At 49.6% G+C, this 9349-nt stretch overlaps 3 protein-coding genes across 3 annotated transcripts; 2 read left to right on the forward strand and 1 right to left on the reverse strand.

Annotated features, from left to right (window-relative positions):
- Positions 1–2608: 2608 nt before the first annotated feature.
- On the forward strand, positions 2609–4433 carry PV06_10995 (uncharacterized protein; the record flags this gene model as incomplete). Its single annotated transcript, XM_016412598.1, has 2 exons — positions 2609–4357; positions 4428–4433. The coding sequence occupies 2 exons, from the start codon at positions 2609–2611 to the stop codon at positions 4431–4433; spliced, it is 1755 nt and encodes a 584-aa protein (XP_016257097.1).
- A 1246-nt stretch (positions 4434–5679) lies between these two features.
- PV06_10996 (uncharacterized protein) lies at positions 5680–7304 on the forward strand. The gene has a single exon (XM_016412599.1). The coding sequence runs from the start codon at positions 5684–5686 to the stop codon at positions 7211–7213; it is 1530 nt and encodes a 509-aa protein (XP_016257098.1). The 5' UTR covers positions 5680–5683; the 3' UTR covers positions 7214–7304.
- Positions 7305–7641: 337 nt separating this feature from the next.
- Positions 7642–8580, reverse strand: PV06_10997 (uncharacterized protein; the record flags this gene model as incomplete). Its single annotated transcript, XM_016412600.1, has 2 exons — positions 7642–8452; positions 8510–8580. 2 exons carry the CDS (start codon positions 8578–8580, stop codon positions 7642–7644), a joined length of 882 nt encoding a protein of 293 aa, XP_016257099.1.
- Positions 8581–9349: the final 769 nt, after the last annotated feature.

The following is a 9349-nucleotide window of genomic DNA, read 5'->3' on the forward strand; positions in this document are numbered from 1 at the left end:
CTGGACTTGCTTGGGAAAGGAAGGTCTTATTTTACCCGTTTGCGAATGACTGCTCCTGGCCCCGATGTCGATATGTGTCGGACCCAATGCTAGCACTGAATAGACACCGTCGAGTAAAATGCAAGTCTCTGTTCCTGCGCGATTAGTCATGCCAAAGCACTATCTATATAGATTAATCATACCCTCAACTGAGCCTTCTCGACGGCTCTGAAAGCGTAGACCCAGCGACGCTGCTTTTGAAAAAAGCTCGGAGCCTTGGAGGCTCCTATGATGGGTAGACTCACCCGGCTCGGGCAAGCCGGGGGTGAGCGCAGGGCAGCATCACTCTGGTCCCAGAGGAGGGCGAGATGCGCACAGATGCAGGCAGTTTTACTCATCTTGGTGTGCCAAGCATTCGGCCCAACCACATTGATCGTGGGTCTACATTGATCACGCCTTTTCAAAGTCACTGAGCCGCGGCGATGGTGACTTGGGGCCTGCGCCTCGGCCGAGCTCGCTTTGCCACAGGGCGATTCAGAGGATGCGCCCTTCCGGAGGACCGAGAGCGAGGGAGAGAGTGACGATCGTCCTATGACTGCTGTCGTATCCTCACCGAAGTTATGGGATGATCAAAAGAAGGGAAACAAAGACAGTTTATTGCCTCCATCTACGCCACAACTACGGGTCCGGAGGCGACGCTGAACTCTTCGAGACTGGCTGGGCAAACATCGGGGCATGTGCGAGGAACTACTGAAGTCATCTTTACTACGGAGGGGCTCGGCGGGTGGTTGCATTGAGAAGAAACTACAAAGATGCGGGCTGTCGAGAACTGCGGCGTCCGCGACGTTGCTTGTTTGCTGGCCACAGGATGAATGCACCCATGCCGCGAGCTGGATAAGATCAGACACCAAGTCACAGCGGAGTGGTTCGTGCGTCGCTCATGGCTCACCGAGGGAAGCTTTACTGGAGGATGAAGGGATGACCCGGCCAGGTACGGCAGTGCTTATGTGCTTTGGAGCTGGCCTGAGGAGAAATGAGGATATGTATGCATCGACGAGGAATTGCGCCTGTAAGCGGTATATACATGAATCGACTGTTTTGACCCGTGGAAGAACTTGAAGATTGAGCAAAGGTGAATAAGTCCATGGGCGATCGACCCTTTTCATTACGACCTCAGGATAATCCTCCTCGAGCTCGTTATTTTGCAGTGGTTTGTCCCACCTCACGGTTCCGAACCCCCAACTGCAGAATGCAGTTAGCCCCTACACAGGGAAAGATGATGGCTAGCCTGTCAATACGTGAGGCATTTAGTCGAAATCCTCCCAATCCATGCCTAGGTGTTCGAGGGTTTGTTGGTTTGCCTTTGGTACGCTCATAATGGCGGCCATGCTGAATCCCCATGTGCGGTTGCAGTTCCTTTTGCGTTTAATGCCGAGCTCGCAAAACTCGCATTGTAGAACGATGGGTTCTGGGACTGTGTGTTGTTCCAGTGACATTCAGGCTCCTCAACTGCAGCGTTTGTAGTCGAGATGGATGTTTATCAGCCCACCGACCGATAGATGACGTTAAGATCATGGCAGATAGATTGGCTAAGAGACCGCTATCGATTGTTCAGAATAGAGGCTGACGAAATGAGCCCGTTAAGGGGCATACCGAATAGAGGACACCGTAAGAGTTCCCGGATACGCCGTCGCAGTGAAGAGTATCTTCTTTCCTATTTGCATCACTTATCCAGCACAAAGAAAATCAACTAGGGAAAGTTACCCACAGCAGCAAATTCATAACATCGAGAATTCCACGTGGAAAGAAAGTGCGAAAGATAAAGCCGCATCAGCTGGCTCGTGCTGAGGCCCGGGGCAATGTCGACGTGGGACGGTTCCGAGGGAGTTAGACCCCCATCAGGCAGCAGAGGTAGGTCTTCAGCCATTTTGAAGGCGGGTTGACTGTTCTCGACTTTGCGCGATATGTCAGCTTGGCTGATACAAGCTCCAGGATTTTGAACCCAGTAGCGATGTGCGATCCCCATCGCGTAGGAGCCCCTCGCCCCGAACGCGGGGTGGGAAGCACGTGACTTTCCAGTTGCGCTGCTCGCTGACGCAGATTTTAGAGTTTCATGCTTTTAAATACAATAAGGGTCTTTACAACGAGCCATACAAAACATGTAATGCCAAGGCGATGATAATTAATCAAGGATTGGATGATAACCCGGAGTAAATTATTCCATATCCGGCAAAGCGCGACCCCAGCTAGTCCTTAGCTTACAGTGGCAGAAAGTTGTAACGTGTCTACAAAGGGGAGGGCAGTTTTGGGAACCACGGTAATAGGGTTGTATCCCTCCGAGTCTACAGTAGTAGGTGGAACTACCATAAAATTAAGTACGAAGGTAAAGTCACAATGGAAATCGTGGGAGTAGGAAGCTTGGATCTTAACGATCTTATCCTATATTTCGCTGATGCGTCAGGAAATCCTACGACATTACTAAGATGATACAGTACCTTAGAGTCTAGGTAGTGTAAATTTCGTGTGCTGAACATCTCCAGTATAAAGGCCATCGGGTTAGCTTAATATATTCTAGTAGTAACATCGACGTCGCTCGTTGAATAATAAGTGAGACGACGGTTCAAATACAATGCTTTCAACCACACGTGTGACCAGATTTACTTTCCCCTCCCCCTTCTCTCTACAACTCATTCTAGTGGCACAAGCTGTCTCGGTTGACTACAATAAAGGGGAAGACGCCGATATCGACAAAAGGATCCTGGACGACCTCAACTATTCTTTGTCGCACTATTATATCTGGGCCATACTAGGGATACTTGGAGTCTTCTTGGCCTATAGGATCACTCAAAGAGCCACTGTTCATATGCGGTTTCTAGTGTCGATCGATGGTGCGAGAGGATCACGGCACTACTTTTCTTCCGGATCTCCTAGTATCTCCTTCCTAAAAGCCAGACTACTTTATGCCCCTATATTTCGCAATCGAAGAGCCCGAGAAATCGCCTTGGGTCGGTGGATTGTTCTAGGATGTCTACCTACGCGCATTGAAGTCGCAATCATACTTATCTTCATAGCGGCCAATGGATTCTACCTCACGTGGAAATTACCGTGGATCCACTCCAATGCAGAAGTGTTGAAGGCATCCGCAAACCGTGCGGGAACGCTCTGCGTGGCGAATCTCCTTCCAATCATGGTTCTATCTTCTATGAGGGATCCCTTGATATCATTACTGAACATCTCATACGCCACATTTAACATGATGCATCGCTGGCTGGGACGCTTAGCGGTCCTTGAGGCCCTTGCCCATGCCACCTGCTGGCTGATAGTCAAGGTAGAATCCGAAGGCTGGGCAGCCATGCTGTCCGCCACCCACAAGCCTTTTATTTACAGCGGCTTAACTGCCGCTCTCGGATTCACGGTCACCTTGCTGCAGAGTTCGAAGGCTGCAAGGCATTTAGCGTATGAATTATTCTTGCATCTGCATATCGCGTTGGCGGTTTTGGTGTTGGCATGTCTTTACAGGCACCTCGAGGATTTGCCTCGAAAAGCCTTGGTGATAGGAGCGGCCGTAACCTGGGGGGGCTTTCGTGGTCTTCGACTACTCACCTTGCTGTATCGGAGCTTGGGCAGCAAGATTACTACAGCGGATGTCGAGATTCTACCACATTATGTCTTGCGAATCTCCATCAAATGTCCGCGTCCCTGGAGCTTCAGACCCGGTCAATATTTGTACCTAACCCTTCCGTCCGTTGGTCTATGGACAGCTCACCCATTTTCGGTCGCGTGGTCTGGAGAAGCTGGAGCTTTAGATTCGACCCTGTCAACAGGTTCACAATGCGTTGGAGGGCAATACTTCGATCAGAAGACCCTCTACCGCTCCGAGACTTCCAAAGAGAAAGTCATGTTCCTGATTATCAGGACACGATCCGGGCTGACTAAAAAGCTCTGGCGCCGAGCTATAAAGGCGGATGGGCCTCTTCATACCATTGCCCTTATCGAAGGACCTTACGGTATAACACGAGATTTGTCTAGCTACGGGATAATGATCCTCTTTGCTGGAGGTGTAGGAATCACTTATCATCTTGAATATATAAGGACACTTATCCTAAGCTACGCCCTAGAAATTGTGGCAACCAAGAGAATCACATTAGTATGGGTTATTCCTAGCACTGGCTGCCTTTATTGGATCCGATCATGGTTACGAGAGATCCTAGTTATGAAAGGTCGAAGCGAAGTATTGCAACCTTTTGTATATGTCACTCGAGCCCGCTGGACTGAATGCGTACAAAGCTCCGGCGGAACCATTCGAGTGTCAAAGGGCAGGCCGGATATCGAGTCCTTGATGAGGCAAGAAGCTGCTGAGAAGTTGGGATGCATGGGGGTAAGTGTTTGTTCAAGTGGAGGACTGGCCGATGAAGTCAGGCGTGTTTCAAGACTGATGCTGGATAAAGGTGTAAATTTAGATTTTGTTGAGGAAAAGTTTGGGTGGTAACCGGTAGAGGGACAGTGAAATACTAGCCACACTTTTCTTTATCCTTCTAAACTAGGAATTTACCAAGCAAAGAATGAGTGTTACCTATCCCCAGAATGATAAGATTGTCTATCAGGCTACGAAGCAAGGCAGATTCATTAGAAGTTCAACAGCCTCAGTAGCAGCCAACATCCTTGCCAGTATAAGTCAAAATCGGTTAGTATAGTTAATTTCAAAGACGATTGGATCATCTTCGAGCCCCAGGTCCACTTTCGAATCAGAACACCTGCTGACCAGGCCCCTTATCAGTCGGATTGGCTGCCAAAGTCGAACGATCAGTCTCTGATACCTACTTTGATCTTCTAGTCTGAATAAGGTTCGCCACCGCGTAAACCATGCTTCTACTCGGCAGAAAATAGTGGAGCAGACCTATTACTAATGAGTAGAGAGCGCGAACAGTGAATTGATTATAGCTCTTCCTGGGGGCCCGATATCTTGATGGTGTTTTAGCATGGCTCTACGATTCTTTCTTCTCTTCCAGCTGATTGCTCGCTCTTCCAGCTCATTGCTCGCTATACGTCCCTAAACAACACTCGAAGAGGATAGTGTAACATACAGCCATGAGCCTATACACACATAACCAGAGATTACCCAAGGAGGTACCGCTTGGCGGTCTAGGACATCGCAGCTTCCGCGTGGCTAATGGCTCGGCCTTTGACGGCTTCCATTTCGACTGATATAGCAATGGTGAGCTATTTCTGCCATTGGATGATTGTCCTAACCGAACCAGCGCGCTGTTCGATCGCAGGGCTACGAGAGCCTGCCCTCTTGAGGAGTGCGACCAGCTCTTACGGGCCAAGGGGCAATATGAGTTCAGAAGAGAGGAGATAGTAGTCCTCTGGCTCTGTTTTAGATCTTAGAGGAAGAGATATGCGTGTGAGCAGCGAAGAAACCACAGGAAGGCACACCTGAGAAGGCGTAAGAAGGTCATCATCTGGAGAGACTGAGAGGAAAGGTGAGACGCGACGAGACGGGGCTTAGAGACTAGGATGCATGGTCTACAACGTAATCCTTGCTCCCACCCACCTCAGCGGCATTGGCATGATGGGCAATGACAGGGATTAAGACAAGAAAAGAATGCACCCGTGATCACAAAGCACTAATAGTACTTATATTTAAAGGGGTCATGCCGCCCACTCTCCTCCTTTCTCCTATCTTCCTTACCTTCTCTTCCTCATGGATCGCAAACAGAAACCTACCAGAACACGACAAAAGTTGGAGGAGTACAATGAGGAAGAGCTCGTTATTGGAATCTCCTCACTTATAGATGATGAGTATCCTGCTCGCGCCTGGAATAAGGTCCTCTCGAGACAATTAGGCTGTGAGCTTCCCGCTGACCGTTCTACACTGGAAACCCATCTCCAGAGTGCCACGAAGGAGAAGCTTATCGAATACACGATATCCCTTCAAACCAGTCTCGAGTTGAGAATGTCGAAACCGAAGCGGAGGCGGAAGGGTCTACGTCGCGTCCGTCACTCTGAAGTCCAGCCTAGTACACCTTCGGAGTGGTACCGAGCTAGGGAGCGAAAATCAACAGCGCAGTATCAAAGCATTGCGCGTCAACCAGAGGATTACCTGCAGCAACTCCAGGCGAATCGCCAAAAACTTGGTTTGACGGAGCAAGCGTTAAGCGGAGCCAAACGCGAAAATATGGAGCAAGAAAGCAAGATCACCGAGCTCAGGAGGCATCTCATGGCAGCGGAACAAACTGTGACTAGTCAGACCAGCGAGCTCGCAACCATGAAGCGACGTCTCCAGGTGCGAGACCAAGCGGCTGAGCAGACACTTCACAGTTACAGGCAGCAACTATCAGCGACCAATCAGAATCTGGTACAGGCCCAGCGTGCCGCAGAATCAACTGCAGAAGAGCTGTTGTGTACCAAAGCCACGAAAGAACAAGTGGAGAAGGAATTCACGGAAGTCTGTCGACAAATGAGAGAGCAAGCCACCACTTATAGCTCAAGAGAAAAAGAGCTGGTGGAAGCTCGACGAACCATCACCAATCACAAATGCGAAGTCTCGTCGCTCCAGAAACAACTCAGTGAAAGCCAAGCACATGCCAGGGAGCTCCTTTCTACATCTAGGGCAGAATTAAAGCAGGTGAAGTTGGTATTGGATACCGCCACACAGCAATTGCAGTGCCACAAAACAAGGCAAGCAGATTTTGAAGTGGAACTCTACACCGACAGTGGCCAGGATAAAGAGCAGAAACGAGAAGCAGACGGTGCAAAGCGTCAGAGGGCCGAAGTACCTACCGTCGCGGCGACAGAGGTGGCTTCTACACGGCTTGGAGAGGACGGCCGCCATATCTGGAATCAACTCGAGCAGCGACAACAACCTGAGAATGCGATCAACGATGTTCAAACGACTTTTGACCAGGACCCTGGTGCACCTGAGACGGGCAATGACTGTTTTTACAATCATCAGCCAGTGGACCAGTGGGGTATCGAAGGCCCTCCCAATACTACAGAAGATAACGGGTTACCAGTAACGGCTGGGCTAGACCTTCCAAGATGTTGCCAACAGGTACCGGAAGCTACGACTAACCAAGACTGTAAACTGTGTGCAGAACATTTCGAGGAGTTTACATGGATTAACGTGTCAGGAATGGGAACGCGTTGGTGGCCCGGTCTCACGTGCCCGGCGTGTGGTGGCCCTGAATGTGTTTGTGCGCGGGCGTTGACTGATTCTTTTGTTGAGTTCTAGGTTCACCTATTAGAGGCTATGCGAGATTGAGTTCTTGGTGGATAGTAAACCCCTTAGACGAGCACGGCTTACTTGATCCCTTGGAATTACTAGTATAGTTGACCTGAGACAACGTACTGTCCCAAAGTTTTCAATATTATATAGATAATATACTTATCAAGGTTGTGAGAAATCTTCTCTCGAAACATAGCATATTTGGTAAGGGTTTCTATACAAACTTATGCCAAGACTTCAACGTAACCATTTAGCTGCGAGGGAGATAGAGATGACGAAAGGAAAGCTTTCGGCTTACTAGGCCATAATCCGCCCCTTTATGATCTATATCGTATCGTGTTTTACGGGTGTGTCTCGAGTTCGAATATACGTAATCACATTAGCTATACTACTCGTAGTTGGAGCGTCTATTCTTATTGCGAGACCCTTGCGGTCTACCGCGTGGTCGCTTCAGCCTTTCGGGGCGTCCATTTTGGTTGGCGCCTTCGGTCTTCCTCGGGGTCGCTTTTCGGGTGGATCTCGACGGCTTGGAAAGACGTCATCGAGCCTCGATTCTCTGTCGGAGAAACAAGCTTTTCCCAGACCCACCAATCAGTTGGTCGAGGTGGAATCTCGATCGTTATATTGCATTTCCTCTTTTTTCGTGTGCCTTGTTGGTCATCATCCGCTGCCAGAAATAGCCGTTTGCCCTCCCGCACATCATTGCTTTTGGCTTCGAGGAGTGATATATGCTGTCCAAGCAAGCGGGCTACTGACCGTCCCGGGGTTGAGTCGACGCTGTCTCGGTCCTCGTCACTCCCTACAGCCTGAACATCGTTTATCGAGGCTTCCGAATAGGCCGGTCGTTGTACATTGTCATTTGCTCCTTTTTCGGTACCATCGATAAGACCGGGTGACGCTTGGCCAGTGTCGGATACTTCCGTAGCTCCCGACTGAGAACAGTGGAGTTGAGATGATGCGCTTGAGACCACCACTGTCCGCTCTGGGACCTCAGAGGGATTGCGTGGCTTCCCGGTGCGCCGATTCTCAATCTTCTCTTTCATGGACATGGATGAATAGTTCACGAAATTGTCGCTGCCGTGCCTACTTGCCAAGCGTCGAACAGGGTGCCCACCATCGATGGCGGTTGACAGTTTAGCTTGGTAGGGTGGCTTATCGACGTACTCCAATCTCCCTGCCTCATCATTTTCAGGCGACGGAGTCTGGTGGAGGTCGGCATAATTCAATAATCTGAGACTGTCTTTCCTAGACCAACAACTATCAAGATTTTTTTCTCCTGTTGGACGTATGGCCTCGGCTTACCTTGAAAGGTGACAAACACATGCGGGACAAAACATCAGATTGGCAACAGACAATGGCACGGTGAACTTCATTTTGTTTCGCTTTTGTGCGTATGGCGAGGTCGGTGAAATTTCCCGACTCGAAGATTCTGCACTCATTAATGACTGACCATCTGCTACCTTAGGTCACTTCCCTTGAAAGACCCTTCAAAAGTTCGTGCTTGCACTGCATTTCGGCGTTCATCTTGATTGTAAGATCAACCTGAAATCGAAATGTAATCACAAATCCCGGTGTAGACCTAGTTACGACCTTTGTATCGTCAACGATGTGTAGGTACAGCGGTAAGCAACGATGAGTATACAGCGACAAAAATAAACCTGCACGAGCTGTCAAGGCATCAAGGAAATCATTGGCAGCCTCACTTGAGTCTGGTGATCATCGCTCGATCTCCCTTGCCCAATAGCGGTCGTCCACGTCGGAATAGATACGATTTCTTACTGGTGTGATAAATCCGGACAGCACATGAAAAGACAGAGACGACAGAGATCAAGCGAAAGCGCCTAGAGCAGCAGCTAGGTCAACATAAGAAAGAGGCAAGGTGAAAGCAATTTGAACTGGATTGGCGGAGGGCTCTGGGAAAGAATGAGGTCAAGCGAAGACGGGTCGAGCTAGAGCAGCATTCAGCCCCGGAGAAGAAAAGAGGCAAAGCGAAAGCAAGTCGAAGAGTGCGGCGGGAGGTTCAGGACAAAAAGTAAAGCAAGGCGGATCTTGTCAGTGTTTTCGTGATCATCAGTATGATTCTCTTGTCATGGAGGATGGCATGTCCTTTAGTGATGTCGCCTGTGGTGCTGGGGGGGCGAG

This window comes from Exophiala oligosperma (genome assembly GCF_000835515.1).
Source record: "Exophiala oligosperma strain CBS 72588 unplaced genomic scaffold supercont1.17, whole genome shotgun sequence".
NCBI classification, from domain to species: Eukaryota; Fungi; Ascomycota; class Eurotiomycetes; order Chaetothyriales; family Herpotrichiellaceae; genus Exophiala; species Exophiala oligosperma.

What these genes read in the sequence shown, in the direction of transcription:
- PV06_10996 (XM_016412599.1), top strand. Translation starts at nt 5,684, where the DNA reads ATGGATCGCAAACAGAAACCTACCAGAACACGACAAAAGTTGGAGGAG.